This window comes from Sapajus apella, unplaced genomic scaffold (assembly GCF_009761245.1).
Source record: "Sapajus apella isolate SASKATOON/1434 unplaced genomic scaffold, GSC_monkey_1.0 scaffold48, whole genome shotgun sequence".
NCBI classification, from domain to species: Eukaryota; Metazoa; Chordata; class Mammalia; order Primates; family Cebidae; genus Sapajus; species Sapajus apella.
This window is the reverse complement of record NW_022436988.1, coordinates 4,873,746-4,891,162: the sequence shown is the minus strand read 5'-3', so window position 1 is coordinate 4,891,162 and position 17,417 is coordinate 4,873,746. Positions and strand designations below refer to the sequence as shown.

Below are 17,417 nucleotides of genomic sequence, written 5' to 3'. Positions count from 1 at the left end.
TCCTCACCGCGCCTGTGAGGAGCTCCAGGCCTGTGCAGACCGGGACAGGGCCCGGCAGGGCGGGCGGGAAGGCAGCCTGCGGGCCCACGATGAAGGCCAGCAGCAGCAGCAGCAGGAGGACATTGAAAGCCAGCAGGGTCTTGAGAAAGAGGAAGTAGGAGAGCACGCTGGAGCCGAACTGGCCCCCGATGCGCTTCAGGGCGTAGCGCCACGGCGTCAGAGCCTGCAGGCTGGACAGCAGCGCCAGCCCCAGGCTGTGCAAGGTCTGCGGGCAGAAGCAGAGACGCCCTGGGGGTGAGGCCGGAGGAGGGACCCAGGCGAAGGGGCCCTGCCCAGCTGCCCCAGCCCTGGGGCAGACCAGGGGCCCCTACCAGCACACAGGCATATCTGAGCCAGCCACAGCAGGAGCAGACACCGCCGTGGTCCCGCTGGTCCCTCCACTTCCCCCTTGGGGTCCGGCTCTTCTCTCTGGGGACAGAAGGAACCATAGGTGCCCAGATCAATGAGGGGCCCGACTCCCTCCTTCCTGGGGACCAGCCGCCCACAGGCTCAGCCCCTTCTCCCGAACCACCCAGTCCAGCCTGGGGGTTGGGGGCACAGGGGCTGGGGGCGCAGGAGCTGGTGGGGGAGCGAGGCGCTCACCGCAGGCTGCGCTTCTCAGCCAGGCTTAAAGGCATCCCTCGAAGCATGTGGTCCCGCTGTGCCACCGCCAGGCTCTGGAGCTCCTTCACCAGGAGGCTCTGCTTCTCTGCGAGAAGAGGCAGGTCCCGTCCATCCCCAGTGCCCCTCCCTGCCGCCCGCAGCCGGGACCCTGGACAGTTCTGTGTGCCCCTGAGGCACCGTCCTGACACATCGGTGCCCTTATCTGTTCCTGAATCGCAGCTTGTCCCTGTGTTTGCTTCAGTTGAGCAGGAAGCTCACAGACAAGACGGCGTGTTTCCCCTGCACGGTCCCCAGCGAGGGGGCCCAGGGTCACAACCCTCCGAGCACTCCAAGATGTTTGTGAGGTAAGACCCCCCCTTCCCTGTCCCCGTGGGTCCCTGTAGAGGGACAGGGAAGCCTTCAGGCAGCCTGCTAAGGGATAGGGAAGGGGGCCCCCCCACTCTGCCTCACCCCAGCCCTCCCGGCCCCGCCACCAGGCTGGCCTCCTGCACCCCCCCATGCCAGTGTCTGCCACTGGGGCTCTGGTGCCCGCTCACTCACCCTCCTCCTCCTGGGCCCTGGGGTCCAGCTCCAGGTCGTACATGCGGAGGCTGGGCCGGGCAGAGCGCACCAAGTTCCCGAGCAGGGGCCGGCTGCTCCGGCGCCGAAGCTGCACCGTGCGGTTGTAGTACTGGGAGATGATGGCGCCCCGGCTGCGGCCTACGGAGGCAGCTGAGCAAGACGGGGCCAGGCAGGGCCAGGCCTCCCTCCCCTCAGGATGGGCTCACCATAGGCCTCCCTGTCCCTCGCCCCTTCCCAGGACCCAGGAAAATCCTTTCAGCAGAGACCTTGGGCACCACTGCATTCCAAGAGACTATTTTTATCCCATGACGACTCTGGAGTCGTTTTTGGAGCCCAGCGAGGGCCGCATGGGGCTGTCCAGGCAGCAGATCGGGTGGGCTAGGAACCCGCGCTGGGCTCTGGGCCACGCAGATGCCCGGCGGAAAGCCGAGCCTGGCCCGGCCCAGCCCAGGCGCCGGGGCCGACTCAGGGCGAGGCCAAGGGTCCCACTCACCAATGGTGCGGCTGGGCATGCTGGCCAGGATGCGGAGGGTGGCCGTGCTGCGGGTGTCCTCAGACCCCGAGAGTGTGTGTGGGCCACTCCCTGCAAAGCAAGAAAGACTCACTGGGGGTCCTGGAGATGCCTCTGGCCACTGTCTCTCCCACCCCACCCTAGGCCTGCAGAGCTGGGAGGCCCGTCCTGAGGGGCTAGGGCACCCCAGTCTCGGTCCATGCCTCCCAGCAGCCAGGCCCAAGCTCACCTGCGGCCCCCCTCGCTCTCTGCTGCAGCTCCAGCCCCTCCTGGGCCTCTCGGATGAGCTGGTGGAAGGAGTCGTGCACTTCGCTCTCATCATAGGGACTGGGCTCCTGGCTGCTGTGGGGAGTGGGAGGGGATCAGCCTCCAGCCGCAGCTCTCCTTCCTCAGGCCCCTGCTCAGGTGACCTCTCCATGGGGGTGGAACATTCCAGCCTCCAGCCCCCAGCCCCAGAGCACTTACCTCTGGTCCCCTGGGGTCTCAGGGACATCAAGGACAAAGGGCAGTGGCTGGGCCATGTCCACGGCCAACGCCCTGCCAGTCTGCAGACCTAGGCCAGCTCAGAGCCTGGACGCCTCCACCAGAGCCTCTTGCTGCCCATCTGACGAGATAGCGGCACTGAGCCAGAGCCCGCCTTCAATGCCTGGCGGGCGTCCACACCACCCACTCCTGGGGGACCACGGCAGGTGCCACTCACAGCCCAGGCAGCCTTTCCCACCCCCCACCTCAGGTAAACTCGTGGTCAGGCCCGAATAAGCCTCATGCCAGAATGGATTGGAGGCCCCTCCAGTGTCTGGGGAGGGGAGAGAGGAAGGAAGGGTGTGGGTCTGCAGTTCCCTCTCTGTTCCTTGATGTCGCCAGTCCCTGGGAAATGGGGAAGAGGTGGGGTGCCTGTAGACACAGCCCTTTCAGACCCTCCATTCCCAGGGTTCTGGCCCAGAGATACCTCCTTTCTGGAGAGAAAGGGCAGGGCAGGCTGGCGGCCTCTGCGTCTGCCCTGTGACCCCAAAGCACTTCCTCTAGCAGGAACTCAGCTGCTGGAGCCCTCACCCCAGCCCCAGGCGGAAGCGCAGACAGGCCGCTCCTCCCCACACAGCAGTCACTCCCACCACCCCCATCGGGGCTCCAAGGTCCTTCTGTTCTGAGAAGACCCACTCTCCCACATTCCATCATCCCAGGGAGGCCAGCTGGGGAGGGGTGGCCAGGGCCTCAACAGGCCTCCTTTGTAGACCTCCTTTGTCCTGGCTCTGCCGCCACCCGGCACAGTTGGAACCAGAGCGGCCTTGCCAGGGGCCCTGGCTCCGGGCCGATTCGCCCTGCTCACCCTGCGGGAGTGGAGCCAGGACTCTGTCCCAGCCACCAGCGAGTGCCCCAGGCCCCTTCCCTGGGATTCTCCTGCCCTCACCCTCAGGGAACTCAGGGCCGGGCCGAAGGGCGCTGACTCCGGCAGCCAAAGCCAGGTGCCCCGACAGGACCGCTCCTGCAGGGCTGCCCGTCCCAAGGCCAGATGGTGCCCTCCCTCAGTGTCCAGGGTGCCATCCTCAGGCCAGGCCCCACACCACCAGCCCTCCCCTCCCTCCAGCAGGAGTAAGATGAGGGAAAACCAGACCAGAGCTGGGTCCGAGGCGGCCCCTACCCAGCCTAACCCGGGACAGCTGCCGAAGGAGGGGCTGAGGGCGCCCCATCCAGTCCCTAGAGCTGGAATCCCCTCCTCCAGTCAGGCCCTCCGAAGCTCAGGGGACCTGGGGACCCAGCGCCCCAGCACCCCGCCCGAGGCCCGGGCAAGCCCAGCGGAGTTTCCGGGGCGCACCATTCCTGAGCTCTGAGTGTGGAGGCGCCCGTTTCCAGGAACCCCCACCCCAGCCGGCAGCGAGCTCCCCGGAAGCAGCCGCTACCCATGGAGAGCCTCAACCCGGCCCCGGAGCCCAGGGCGGCGGCAACTCGGGGGCCCCGACCCCCGCCCAGCCAGCCTCCCTGTTCCCCGCCCCTCGCGGCCAGTGGTCCGGCCCGCGCGGCCCGGCCTCCCCGCCCCTTCCCATCCCGGCCGCTTCCCCCCTTCCCCGGTGTCCCGGGGCCGGGCTGGGGGTTCTGAGGCTGCCCTCCGCGCCCCTCCCGCTCCCAGCTCGGTCCAAGCCCGAGAGTCAACCCCTGGGAGCTCCGGGAGCAGCGGGGAGGGAACCCGGCTGCCAAGGGGCCCCAGTGGCCGAACGGAGTTCAGGAGGGGTTGCCGCCGTCCCCGCAGGGGAGAAGCGACCGCGGCTGGCAAGACCCGCGCGCCGCCCCCACTTCCACCCCGCCGGGAGCTGCAGCCCCGCGGGACCCGGAACCGGGATCGCGGCCGCTCACCTGGGAGGCGCCGGGGAGGAGGGGCCGCGCGCGCAGCCAGGCTCACCTGTGCCCCGCCGGGAACCGAGGGAGGGGCCGCGGGGTCAGTGCGAGGGAGTGGCAAAGGACCCCAGGGGGCCACTGGGCCGACGCAGGTCTGGCGGGGCCGGGTGGAGCTGCACCGCCCGGCCCACGGGGCGACGGGCCTCGGCTGTCACGTGGTCCCGCCCGTGGCGCCCCCTTCCCTCCTCCGGGCGCCCCGCGGCGACTGTGCCTTCCTTCTCTGCCAACTTGCGACCCCTCCTCGCACCGCATTCTGAGGTCTGAGCTGGGTGAGGGGGGCCGAGTGTCTGGATTCATCCGAGTCCCTGGTGGAAGTCCCCAATTTTTGTGAGACTCAGTTTCCCCAAGTTCCAAAAAGGGACGATAATTCCAGACCCATCTGCTTCCCATGGTTAGGGATCATCCATGTAACATGCCGCTGAAAGCCCGAGGAACATAGAGTCTTTCACACCAGATTGGGCAACCCCCCCCTCAGCTGCAAGCCTCCTGCTGACTCTCCCCGACCCACGCTGGGGGAGCCTGGTTATCTCCCCCTCCTGACACCCGGGCGGGGCTCATTGTTTATCTGTAAGAGTTCTGGCTCACTTCCTGTGTGTGGTGTGGAGAGGAGGGGGTGAAATGAGGTCACACTGACACTTAACGTGAACGTCCCCAGGTGCTGGACCTGAAGGTGCTTTACCTGTTGCTCTATTTTCTGTAATTCCCCATGAGCCAGGAAGGTATGCACTGATATTCCCATTTTGCAGATGAGGAAACTGAGGCTGAGAGAGGTTAATCACCCTTTAGGGTGCCCCCATGCAAAGCATGAGACTTGGTGGTCCACCTGGGAACCCTATGGAGGAAACTGGCTTTGAGATGGCACCCCCCACCCCAAGACCATTTGAAAGGGAGGGTCATTCCTGGTGGGGAGAGGCCATGAAGCATGAGAGTAAATGTGAGCTGGGGCCCAGGAGGGCAGGAGAGGGTGCTGCTGCTGGGCAGAGCAGGCAGGCAAGGCGAGGCCCAGGATAGGGCCTTTTGCAGCTGCCAGTGTGGTCCTCAGATGGCTACTCCAAGCTGGTTCTTGACAAATGGCACCCTGGCATGGAGGTCCAGCCCCTGCCTCTCCTTCCACTCTTCCCCCTCCCTGCATACCCACACTGAATTTGCATGAATGCCACCTCCTCTGGGGAGCCTCCCCAGATTGAACCCTGGTGGAGCACCTGCCACTTCCTATTGACATGCACATCTGTGGCGCTGTGCCCCCTCCCACCCCAGCCCACTGTGTGCCCAGCACCAGCACACGGCTCGGGCCTGACTCACAGCAAGGACTCTGGAAACCAGGAAGGATGCCTCAGGCAGAGAGGGAGAAAAGCTATAAACATTCAGACCTGAGATGACTGGGCCCTATAGCAGGTGGAGAGGGAGCAGGGAGGAAGGGCTGCGGGACCCCCAGGGGCCCGGGGACAGGAAATTGGCAAAGGTGTGTCTTAAACATCTAGCCTGGGCGAGCACAAATAGAGCCGATTCCTGGGCACTTACTATGGACCAGGTGCCAGTCCTGGGCCTTGGCACAATGGTAGCACCAATGACAGAGGCAAGAAGTCCAGCAGTAACACCAGGAGTATCTGGAAACCCAGCAGCTGGTGTTCAGGGGACCCCACCATTCTGTCATATCGCGCCCTCCAGGGACCCTGTGGCAGGCAGATAAAGAGCTTGGCCCCTGCGCCCCCGACATCCGAATCCCCACCCATGTCAGCTTCCCAGGTCAGGCCCCAAGGGCAAACAGAGAGGGCCTCAGCCACGGGCCTGGCAGCCCTGGAGGCAGCCGGGGGCAGACCCGGACCAGTGGACCCTAAGACCACAGGAGACCAGGCTCCTGTGCAGAGGGAAAGGAAGTGCGGGTCCCCAGACCAGTGCACGCAGAGCTCCCAGGGAGCACGAGCTGCCAGCGCCTGTCACCTGCAACTCTGTGTCTCAGGGGCCCTCAGGAAGTGCCTGCTGAGCCTCAGTTTAGAGCAGAGGAAACCGTGGGGTGGGAGGGGAGGAGGGAGGTAGTGGAGGGGGAAGCTGGGGTTCCTGTCACGTGAGCCCTCCCCTGGACTCCCTTACCGCCCTGCCTGCCTTGGCAGGAGCTGTCTGAGGAGGGGACTCCTCCAGGGGCTTTGTCCCTTGGTCTCCAGGTGAGCTGGATGTCAAGTGGAGGGAGGATGCAGAGGGTGACGGGCTGTGGAGGGCTTGCTAGAGCCTCACAAGGGCAGCAGTGGGTCCCCTGCTCCTGTCCCCACGGCTGGGGCTGTAACCACAGCTCTTCCTGGGGGGATTTTGGGGGTACCTGGGCAGACCCAGGCTTGGGGGCTGGACCACGAGAAGGAAGATGGAAGGGGATCCCCTGACATCAGATGCAGCAGATGCTGAGTCCCAAGAACTGTGGGGTTGGGGACACGGGCTCTGCTGGAAGGGCAAACTGGCACATGGAGAAAAGCAGGAATTGTCTCTCCACAGGGCGAAGGTGGGCACCGGTGGGCTCAGGCACAGGTGGGTGTGAGGTGCAGCAGGTCTTGGCTTTGCCTGTGACCGTCCTTCTTTCTGTGCCCTTTGGGACTTTCACCCCATTTGACAGATGGGGAGACTGAGGCCGGGGCTGTGTGTCCCTCTGAGAGTTGGAGCAGGACTGAGTCTGGATTCGCCCACACCAGGATTCTCTCTCCTCATTTCTGAGCCCCGGAGGCGGCCAGGCCACAGACCCCGGCAAGTGGACCCTCGGGCCGCCGGAGACCAGGCCCTGACGCCGGTGCGCAGGGGAAGGAAGGGCCCGCCCCCAGCCCAGCGAGCCCAGAGGCCAGGGCCAAGGCCTTGCGACTCATCCACCCAGGGCCCCACATCCCCCGCACCCGCAGCCCCGCGCCCCAGCCTCCACCCGCGCCTGCCGAGATGCTGCGGCCGCAGTCGGTGCCATCGGAACGCGGCCCTGGGGGGCCGGAGCCCGAGGAGCTGTGGGAGGCGGAGATGGAGCGGCTGCGATGCTCCGGGGCTCCAGTGCGCGGGCTGCCCTATGCCATGATGGACAAGCGCCTCATCTGGTGGGTGCCACGCGGGCGCTGGGCGGTGGGTGGGGGGGCGCTTCCAGGCTGCCCCGTCGGATGGGGCGGGAAGACTCCTCCAGCCCATGCGCGTCTGCCTGGCGCGGGCGGGCAGGGCGGGTGACTCAGGGTCGCCCCTGTCCCCACCCGCGTCCAGGCGGCTGCGTGAGCCCGCGGGAGCTCAGACCTTGCGCTGGCAGCGGTGGCAGCGCCGGCAGCAGACGGTGAAAAGGCGCCTGCGGGAGGCGGCACAGCGGCTGGCCCGGGGCCTTGGGCTCTGGGAGGGGGCTCTCTACGAGATCGGGGGTAGGACCCGCGCGAACCCCGCCTCTCCATGCCCTCTCCGGAGCCCCACTGCCCAGATCGGAAAAAAGGAGGGAGGCATCATCCCACCCGCCTTCGGCCGGGTCCCCCGACCAATCAGCCCCTCCTCGCTCCCACCCCCTCCTCCCGCGGGCACCGCAAACCTCAGGCCCACGCAGCACCCCCAGGCAGCTGTCAGCCGCACCGCCGGACTCGCGTGGGTGGGAGCCGGGCGGCCACCCCGCCTTGGACTCTCAGCCCGGTCCCAGCCTCCCCGGCCCACCCCGCTCTCCCTCCCACGCCCCCGCAGGCCTCTTCGGCACCGGAATCCAGTCCTACTTCACCTTCCTCCGCTTCCTGCTACTGCTCAACCTGCTGAGCCTGCTGCCCACCGCGAGCTTCGTGCTGCTACCCCTGGCCTGGCTCAGCACCCCGGACCCAGGCCCCGCCCTGGACTTGAGTAAGCGCGCGCCCCACCAGGGGAAGAGCTCCGGTGCCCACCTGCGCCACCGGGGGCTGGCCCAGGGCCTAGAGCGCGGGGGCAACCCTGGGCGTGCTCCCGCCATGCCGGGCCGGGGCTCTCTCTCCCTGACCCCGCCTGGTGTGGGGCACACCCCGGCACATCCGCAGCGCCCTGCTCAGGCCTCCCCCGGGTTGGGGCTATGGAGCGGTATCCGCACGGCCTCGCCGCCGCCTCCTGGATCCCTCTCGATCAGCCCCTCCCTCCCAACAGCCCTCCAGTGCCCCGGAAGCAGCCAGTCCCAGACGGGCGTTTTGAAGTTCCACAATCAAGTTTGGCATGTTTTAACTGGCAGGGTGAGTGGGGTCCCTACTGGCTGTGGTCCACAGAGTCTGGGAGACCCAGGGAAGTGGCTTCAGCGGACACAAGTCTAAGAGGACCTCTACCTCTCCAGGGGCATTTCGGCTCCTCCCTGATGATCTCACACAGACAGACTGGGCTGGCCATTGGTGGGGTTAGGGACAGGGAGAGGCCGCTGTGCCCCACGCGGACTCTGGGGCATATGCCCGTGGCCCCCGGAGCCCAGCTGGTGTAAGGGTGCAAAGGACAAAAAGGGAAAAGTGTCCCAGCCTCTGGGAGAAGCACTTCCCCACCCTCATCCTGGGAAGCCACTGGGGGAGTGGTTCCCATCGGGGGTCCTGGGTTCCAGTCCCGGCTCTTTCTCAAAGCCCTGTGACCTGGGGACAGTTGCCAAACCTCTGTGGGCCTCTGTAAGATAGGACACTCCCTACCCGGTGGGGATTTCAGGGGGCGCCTGGCGCTCACCTGGGCTGGGCATCTCCATTGCTGTCCTCAGGCCCTCACCAATACCTACCTCTTCTATGGAGCGTACCGGGTGGGGCCTGAGAGCAGCTCAGCATACAGCATCCGCCTGGCCTACCTCCTCAGCCCACTGGCCTGCCTGCTCCTCTGCTTCTGCGGAACTCTGCAGCGGTGAGAGCGAAGCCCATGCCTTCACCCACTGCCGGGGCATCTTCCCTGATCACCCCTTCCTTGGCATGGTACCCTCCCACTGGCAGGAAGGCCTCTGGCCCCACACCACTGGCTCCTGGGTGGTTCCTTAGCCCAGGCTCTGGCCACAGACCTTATGAACAGGGCCACCACCCCCTGCTCTGACTCCTCACTCACCAGGGCCTGCACCTGGGGCTGCCAGGGCCTTCCCCACCCTAGACCCAGAGCCCAGCCGAGGCTGACACTGGATGGTAGAGGTGCCCCTCCTCCAGCAGCCCCTGATCTCCTGCCCTGCAGGATGGTGAAGGGGCTACCGCAGAAGACTCTGCTGGGTCAGGACTACAAGGTGCCTCTCAGCAGCAAGGTCTTCTCCTCCTGGGACTTTTGCATCCGGGTTCAGGAAGCAGCCACCATCAAGAAGCATGAGATCCGAAATGAGTTCAAGGTGTGTGTGTGAGCCTGTGTGACTGCGCCAGCATGTGTGAGCGTGTGTGACCGGTGTGACCATGCCAGTGTGTGTGAGCCTGGGTGACCGCGCCAGCGTGTGTGACCAGTGTGACCATGCCAGCGTGTGTGAGCCTGTGTGACCGTGCCAGCGTGTGTGAGCGTGTGTGACCGGTGTGAACATTCCAGCGTGTGTGAGCGTGTGTGAACCCACCAGCGTGTGTGAGCCTGTGTGACTGTGCCAGCGTGTGTGAACATGTGTGACCAGTGTGACCATGCCCGTGTGTGTGAGCATGTGTGGGAGTCTGTGGGAACGTGACTGAGAGCATGCGAATATGTGCGGATGTGTGGCTGCGTGTGAGGCCACGTGTGACTGAAGGGGTGATGCTGAGGCCACATGTGGCTGAATGTGTGAATCTGAGTGTCTATGGGAGCATGGCAGTGTGGGAGTGTGTGACTGCATGTGACAGCGTTTCCTGCACCTGTCCCTCCCACGCCTACCTTGCCTGGCCCACCCTGCCCTCAGCTGCCTCTGTCCCCACCCTTCCTGGCAGGTGGAGCTGGAGGAGGGCCGTCACTTCCAGCTGATGCAGCAACAGACCCGAGCCCAGAGGGTCTGCCACCTGCTCTCCTACCTGCGGGTCAACGTACTCATCGGGCTCCTTGTGGTTGGGGCCATCAGCGCCATCTTCTGGGCTACCACGTACTCACAGGACAACAAGGAGGTGCCAGGCAATTACATTCATTTAATCCTGACCAGAACTGCGTGGTGGGGGCAGATGGGATGATCCCATTTTACAGATGAGGAAACTGAGGCTCAGAGAAGTTAAATTGGTCGTAGCCACCACAGGTCACAGCCAGGGCAGGCAGGTTCCCACCGGATATCCCCACAGACTGCCAGGCTGCTGAAGGGAATGGCCTGTGGGCTTCCTTATTCCCAGCCTGCCCCAGAGGTACACTTTAGGGGGCTATGGGGGGCAGGGAGCTGACAGGGCCCCCCCAACATGCAGCTCCCCTGACCTGCCTTTTCCTGCAGGAGTCCCTGTTTCTGCTGCTCCAGTACCTGCCCCCTGGGGTCATCGCCCTGGTCAACTTCCTGGGTCCCCTGCTGTTCACATTCCTGGTCCAGCTGGAGAACTACCCTCCCAACACCGAGGTCAACCTCACCCTGATCTGGTGAGTGCCACCTTTGGTGGGGACAAGTGGGCACGTGGCGAGTCTGCACCCTGCTGCTCTGTTTTCCTTTTTGTTTTTTGGAGTGCAGGGGCGCTATCTCGGCTCACTGCAACCTCTGCCTCTCTGCCTCTCGGGTTCAAGCAATTCTCCTGCCTCAGCCCCCCGAGTAGCTGGGACTACAGTCTCCCGCCACCATGACTGGCTAATTTTTGCATTTTTAATAGAGACAGGGTTTCCCCATGTTGGCCAGGCTGGTCTCGAACTCCTGAACTCAGGTGATCCACCGCCTAGGCCTCCCAAAGTGCTGAGATCACAGGCATGAGCCACTGCACCTGGCCAACGTTCTCTTTCGGTTGTCACCTGGCATCTGGGGTCCCCAGATGAGAGGCTTCCCCGTTCACTAGTGGCCCAAGGGAAGGCAGGTGGACACCTCACAGCACACAACCTCAGGGCCCCATGTCTAAGGCTTTCCAATCCCCCACCTCCGAAGGAAGCCGCCAGTCTGGACCAAGCTCCCGCCATTCAGTAGGCAAGGGACTGCAGCCAGGGGTGCTGGGAGTGGGCTTCTCACACAGAAAAACTGGCAACACGGGACATGCAGAGCTTCTACACCCTGAGGGCTTACATCCTTACCTGGACAGCCCTCACGTGACCTGTTTCTACTGAAATAGTGAAACCCCATCTCTACTCAAAATACAAAATCCCAGGCCGGGATGGTGGCTCATGCCTGTAATCCCAGCACTTTGAGAGGCCGAGGTGGGCAGATCACCTGAGGTCAGGAGTTTGAGACCAGCCTGGCCAACGTGGTAAAACCCCATCTCTCAAAAAAAAAAAAAAAAAAAAAAAATGTATATATATATCTCCCCTTTGAGGGATGAGGAAACTGAGGTTCACATGGGTGAAGTGCCCAGCCAAAGCCAAGCTCATCGTGCCTGCCAGGGGCAAGTTAAAAGCAAGCCCTTGACCTCCTGGGCTGCAGCTATCCTCCCGCTGGAGCCGCCAGGACTACCACCCCAAGGCTCTGCCACCCTCTGTCTCAGCACTTAGATCCTGTCTAGATCCTCTACTTCTCCACCCCTCACCCAGCCACAGAAATTCTGTGTGAAGCCCACCTGAGCTCCCACTGGCTCCTCTCCCGCCCCCCACCCTCACCTGCCACCTGCCCTAACTGCTTTTCCCTCTGCTTCCTCAAAGTCAGCTGTGTTTGGTTTGCTTTGAAACTTTAGTTTTTGAGGGCAGGCGCGGTGGCTCACACCTGTAATCCCAGCACTTTGGGAGGCCAAGGTGAGCGGATCACCTGAGGTCAGGAGTTTGAGACCAGCCTGGCCAACATGGTGAAATCCCGCCTCTACTAAAAATACAAAAAATTAGTCAGACGTGATGTGGGAGCCTGTAATCCCAGCTACTCGGGAGGCTGAAGCAGGAGAACCACTTGAACCTGGGGGCAGACATTGCAGTGAGTGGCCATTGTGCCACTGCACTCCTGGATGAGAGAGTGAGACCGTCTCAAAAGAAAAAACAGAACAAAACAAGAAACACCTTTATTTTTTGAAGAGTTTACAACACATGCATGTACTAAAAAATCCAAAATGCTCGGCCGGGTATGTATGGTGGCTCACGCCTGTAATTCCAACACTTTGGGAGGCTGAGGTGGGCGGATCATGAGGTCAGGAGTTCGAGATCAATCTGGCCAACCTAGTGAAACCCCGTCTCTACTAAAAATGCAAAAAATTAGCCAGGTGTGGTGGTGGGCACCTGTAATCCCAGCTACTCGGGAGGCTGAGGCAGGAGAATCGCGTGAACCTGGGAGGCGGAGGTTGCAGTGAGCTGAGATTGTGCCATCACACTCCATCCTGGGTGATGGTACAAGACTTCTTCTCAAAAATAAGTAAATAAATAAAAATGCTTAACAGGATGAAGATTTAAAATATAAACCCTTGGACTGAGCTGAGTGGCTCATGCCTGTAATCCCAACACTTTGGGAGGCCAAGGTGGGAGGATTGCTTGAGCCCAGGAGTTCAAGACCAGCCTGGCCAACACAGCAAGACCCCCATCTCTACAAAAAATTAAAAAATTAGCTGACTTTGGTGGCGCACATCTGTAGTCCCAGCTGCTTGGGGGGCTGAGGGAGTAGGATGGCTTGAGCCCAGGAGTTTGAAGACACAGAGCTGTGATCGCACGAGGGCCCTCCAGCCGTGGTGACAGGGCAATACCTTGTCTCCAAGTAAAAAAGCGCTCACCTACCCCTGCCTCCCTCAACAGGAGAAGCACCGTTCCCAGCTGCTCTCTAGCCCTGTATCAGCAGTGGGAATGTCCACCCTTAGAGATCACACGTGGCCGGGCACAGTGGCTCCCGCCTGTAACCCCAACACTTTGGAAGGCCAAGAAGGGAGAATCACTCGAGCCCAGGCATCTGAGACCAGTCCAGGCAACATGACAAGACCCCGTCTCTACAAAAAATACAAAAAAAGTAGCTGGGCGTGGTGGCACACAGTCCTAGCTACTAGAGGAGTGAGGTGTGAGGATCACTGAAGCCCAGGAGGTCAAGGCTGCAGGGAGCTGTGATCGCATCACTGCACTCCAGCTGAGCAATGGAGTAAGACCCTATCTCAAAAACAAACAAATCAGATAACAGGCATGTGATGATGTTTCGGTTTAGGCAATCACATCTGTGTGGTCTGGCCATGCATCGTGAAGTGCATTTGTGCGGCACATATGTGTGACATGCAGGCTCACGTCAGTGGACTTGGATGTCCACAGGTGGTGGAGGAAGGAGGCGCTTGCCTGCAGTCAGGATCCTGAAAAGGCCACAGGCTTCTCCACGGCAGAGCTTGGCGCCCGTGTTCCCCACACCAGGTGTGGGGGACACGGCTGGACTGTGCAGTGTTTCTCAAACTGTTTTAAAAACAGAACACTTGGCTGGGCTCGGTGGCTCACGCCTGTAATCCCACCACTTTTGGAGGCCGAAGCGGGTGGATCGCCTGAGGTCAGGAGTTCAAGACCAGCCTGGCCAACATGGTAAAACCCTGTCTCTACTAAAAATACAAAAAATCAGTCAGAAATCACTTGAAACCAGGAGGCAGAGGTGGCAGTGAGGCGAGGTCACGCCGCTGAACTCTAGCCTGGGCGGCAGAGTGACTCGTTCTCAAAAAAACCACAGAACCCTTTTTCCCATGAGTCATCTGGAGACTCAGACCCTGGGAACACACTTTTAACCACGTTGCCGAAGACAGAGCTGGTTGGAAGGAGGCTGGGCCCAGGACACAACACGATCCCACGATGTCCCTCAGACATCAGCCACATTCGTAGCCTGGGGGAAGCCCGGTGCCCATGTGCCTGGGCCCCTCTGCCTGACAAGGTCCCCGCCCCCAGGTGCGTGGTACTGAAGCTGGCCAGCTTGGGGATGTTCTCCTTCTCTCTGGGTCAGACCATACTGTGCATTGGCAGAGACAAGACCAGCTGTGAATCCTACGGCTACAACGCTTGTGATTATCAGGTGGCTGGCAGCCTGGTGGGGCCTGTCCCTCCCTTCCTTCTCCCCAAAAGCCCACCTCTAACTGTGCTGAGCCCTGTTCCTGCCCCTTAGTCACCTTTGAGAGCAGTTGTGAACAGAGCTGCCTGCACCGTGGCACACCCCCCAGGGGGCGCCACTGCTGCCATGTGGTGTCATGAGGCTGCCCTGGGGGGGTTTCTGCTCTAATCCCATTCTCAAGGCCTGGGTTTCCACCTAGCGATTCTATCAGACTCCAGGCAAGGCGCCTGTGCCATAGAGACCCCCACAAGAGGCTAAGGGAAGGGAGGGTGGGCCGTGAGTGGTGACTAGTCCCCCTCCTCTGTACCCCAGTGCTGGGAGAACTCCGTAGGGGAGGAGCTGTACAAGCTGAGTATCTTCAACTTCCTCCTCACCGCGGCCTTCGCCTTCCTGGTCACCTTGCCTCGGAGGTGAGTGACGGTGGCACTCACATGGCCATCGGGCATGTTGGGGGATGGCCAGTGGCTACAGCCAAGGGTGAGCGGGTCCAGCGTGGAGCCCAGGAGTGAATGACAGGCTGCGGCCACGACCGATGCGGCCCACGCATCCGTCTGGAGTGGTGGGTACCTGGATCCTCCGTGGGCCCTCTTGTCCCTGCAGGTTGCTGGTGGACCGGTTCTCAGGCCGGTTCTGGGCCTGGCTGGACCGGGAGGAGTTCCTGGTGCCCAAGAATGTGCTGGACATCGTGGCGGCGCAGACGGTCACCTGGATGGGCCTCTTCTACTGCCCCCTGCTGCCCCTGCTGAATAGCGTCTTCCTCTTCCTCACCTTCTACATCAAGAAGGTGATGGCTCACGGCTGGGTGGGCGCCTTGAGCCGGCCTCGCTCCCTGCTCCTGCCCGCTTCCCTGGCCTCAGCGCCTGGGGTCTGCACACCTGGCTGACCCCTGGTTGTGTTGCTTGCGCCCCCAGTACACCCTCCTGAAGAACTCCAGGGCGTCTTCGCGGCCCTTCCGAGCCTCCAGCTCCACTTTCTTCTTCCAGCTGGTGCTCCTCCTGGGCCTGCTACTGGCCGTGGTGCCCCTGGGCTATGTGGTCAGCAGGTGAGGGGAGGAGGAGGGGCACATGGAGGCTGGCAGGGGCAGCTCCTCACCCAGGACCCTGACGCCAGCCGCCCTTGGCCATCTCTCTCCAGCATCCACTCCTCGTTGGACTGTGGCCTCTTCACTAACTATTCAGCCCCCTGGCAAGTGGTCCCAGAGCTGGTGGCCCTTGGACTCTCGCCCCTTGGCCAGCGTGCCCTCCACTACCTGGGCTCCCACGCCTTCAGCTTCCCGCTCCTCATCATGCTCAGGTGCTCAGGGCAGCAGGGCTCATGGAAGGGGGCACCTGGAAGGGGAGGTCTTCCATGGGGGTGGCAAGCCTGTGCACCCCCAGCCAGGAGCCAGATTTGGGAAACCAAGGGAAGTATGGGCCCCTGAAAAGGAGGCACCTCCTGGGCCCACTGTCTGTGCTGCTGTGGGGATTGCAGGATCACCAGGGAAGCACCATGTCTGGGCAGCCACAGCCGCTGAGCTATTGGTATTGCTGTGCTAGAGGTGAGGGCATGGGGGCCCTGTGAGGAAGGAGAGGACAGTCCCATCCTCAGATACAGCGGTGTGCAGTGAGGAGACCCCAGTATCGAGTGTTGAAGAGATTGAAGTGGGGAGAGAGGAAGTTAGGGAGAGGTGCCTGTGGCCACAGGGGCAACTGACAATGAATCTCCTTCCAACCCAAGCATTGTCCTGACCGTGTGCATCTCCCAGACCCAGGCCAATGCCAGGGCCATCCACAGGCTCCGGAAGCAGCTGGTGTGGGTGAGTGTCCTTGGGGCTGGCAAGGGGATGGCAGCTTCAGTGGAAACCCTTCCCTGTGTGTGGCCTAGGGCCTAGGACAGGGCTGATCTGGAGGGTGTGGCCTCAGGCTGAGGGTAAAGACGGGGAAGGGGAGGAAGGGAATGGCTAGGGCTCCTGAGACAGGGAGCCAGACCTGGTACAGCATGACCTTAGGGGCCAGGCCTCGGCCTGTGACCCCAATGCTTTGGAGGCCCAGGCAGGAGGATCAGATAGCTTGAAGCCATGAGTTCAAAGCCAGCCTGGGCAGCAAAGCAAGACCCCCCATCTCTACCAAAAATCAATAATTATTTAAAAAGAGAATATGGCTGAGTGCAGCGGGTCATGCCGAGGCATGAAGACTGCTTGAGTTCAGGACTTTGAGACCAGGCTGAGCCACATAGCAAGATCTTCTCTGTACTAAAAATTAAAGAAATGAGCTAGGCGTGGTGGCTCGCACCTGTAGTCGCAGCTACTCTAGAGCCTGAGGTGGGAGGATTGCTTGAGACTAAGAGGCGGAGGCTGCAGTGAGCTGTGTCTTGCTACTGCACTCCTGCCTGGGCAACACAGCGAGACCCAGTCTCAAAAAAAAAAAAAAAAGATACGACTTGAGACTTGGGGACAGAGGCTTAATAGAGCTCGGGCAGAGCAGTGACATGGCTAAGGCGTGGCCTCAGGGTGGGGCCTCTAACGGGGCGTGGCCTTGGGCTGCGGACTCTTAGAGGGCGTGGTCTATATCTGCATGGGGTGGGACCCTGGTGGGGCGTGGTCTCAGGATGCGTTGTGGGCGGGCCTCTTGGAGGGCGTGGTCTAGAGCTGTATGGGGCGGAACTCTGGTGGGGCGAGATATCTGGAGGGGGCGTGGCCTCTGGCTACTTCCGGGGCGGGTGGTCCCGTGGGCCATGGAGCGGCTGCCGCGGCTGTCCTGACACCCGCTCGTGGGAAGCAGCGCCTGTCGCAATTCGCCGCTCGCTCTCCTCACAGCAGGTTCAGGAGAAGTGGCACCTGGTGGAGGACCTGTCGAGACTGCTGCCAGAGCCAGGCCCGAGGGACTCTCGGGGCCGGGAGTCCCCTGCTTCCCGAGCTTCGCGCCCACGGTCCTTCTGCCCAGGATTCCCGTGCCCTGGCTCCCCGGGACCCCGGGACCCGCGGCCGGGCTTCTCCGTCGTGGACGCCCTGGGGCTCCGCTCCCCTTGCCCTGGACCACATGGTACCCCGGCCTCCACCCACAGAGTCCGCTTTCCCAGCGGCCCGGAGCTGTAAACCCGACCCCGGTCCCCCAGGCCTCCTTACTCCACCTTCCAGGACCCTGGTGACCACCGACCCCTCATTGGCTCCAGGACCTCCCTCAGGGGTCCCCAAAGATGGACACACACCCCCAGGGGCATCAGAAAGAACACATGGGAATATTCTATTTGTATTTTTATCTCACCCTTTAAAATGTCTATTTTTTTATTGCATATTTTATAATATACGTAATCTATTAGTATAGT

At 62.1% G+C, this 17,417-nt stretch overlaps 2 protein-coding genes across 11 annotated transcripts in view; one reads left to right on the top strand and one right to left on the bottom strand.

Moving 5' to 3' along the window:
- TMC6 (transmembrane channel like 6) overlaps window positions 1-4,651 on the bottom strand; it is a 17,494-nt gene extending 12,843 nt beyond the window's left edge. For 4 of the 5 annotated variants that reach the window (XR_004257732.1, XM_032241518.1, XM_032241519.1 and 1 more), the window contains exons 1-7: window positions 4,131-4,651; window positions 1,965-2,077; window positions 1,718-1,807; window positions 1,204-1,362; window positions 643-748; window positions 372-468; window positions 8-265 (exon numbers count right to left, since the gene is read on the bottom strand). Coding sequence is in view for 4 of the 5 variants with exons in the window: in XM_032241518.1 (XP_032097409.1) it covers window positions 8-265; window positions 372-468; window positions 643-748; window positions 1,204-1,362; window positions 1,718-1,807; window positions 1,965-2,077; window positions 4,131-4,516 (1,209 nt within the window). In the remaining variant the exon portion in view is untranslated. Of the gene's footprint in view, window positions 1-7; window positions 266-371; window positions 469-642; window positions 749-1,203; window positions 1,363-1,717; window positions 1,808-1,964; window positions 2,078-2,200; window positions 2,340-4,130 lie in introns of all 5 variants that reach the window. The other variant, XM_032241521.1, reaches the window with a different exon arrangement.
- On the top strand, window positions 742-17,417 carry TMC8 (transmembrane channel like 8). 6 transcript variants are annotated; one of them, XM_032241522.1, is made up of 17 exons: window positions 3,297-3,566; window positions 5,519-6,288; window positions 6,729-7,188; window positions 7,346-7,494; window positions 7,802-7,951; window positions 8,225-8,307; window positions 8,808-8,944; window positions 9,260-9,407; window positions 9,961-10,131; window positions 10,443-10,582; window positions 13,955-14,078; window positions 14,427-14,524; window positions 14,715-14,898; window positions 15,026-15,156; window positions 15,249-15,407; window positions 15,831-15,909; window positions 16,909-17,417. In XM_032241522.1, the coding sequence occupies exons 3-17, from the start codon at window positions 7,040-7,042 to the stop codon at window positions 17,185-17,187; spliced, it is 2,181 nt and encodes a 726-aa protein (XP_032097413.1). In that variant the 5' UTR covers window positions 3,297-3,566; window positions 5,519-6,288; window positions 6,729-7,039; the 3' UTR covers window positions 17,188-17,417. The 6 variants fall into 6 exon arrangements, with proteins under 6 accessions (XP_032097416.1, XP_032097413.1, XP_032097414.1 ...); XM_032241523.1 differs by lacking the exon at window positions 3,297-3,566 and having other exon boundaries at window positions 5,444-6,288; window positions 6,729-6,899; window positions 7,006-7,188; XM_032241525.1 differs by lacking the exons at window positions 3,297-3,566; window positions 5,519-6,288 and adding an exon at window positions 742-1,007.

Bases quoted from the DNA above. Each gene is read 5' to 3' on its own strand.
- TMC8 (XM_032241525.1), top strand. From the start codon at position 7,040: ATGCTGCGGCCGCAGTCGGTGCCATCGGAACGCGGCCCTGGGGGGCCG. The intron at 9,408-9,960 runs GTGTGTGTGTGA...CCTTCCTGGCAG, and splicing joins AGATCCGAAATGAGTTCAAG to GTGGAGCTGGAGGAGGGCCG. The intron at 15,157-15,248 runs GTGAGGGGAGGA...ATCTCTCTCCAG, and splicing joins CTGGGCTATGTGGTCAGCAG to CATCCACTCCTCGTTGGACT.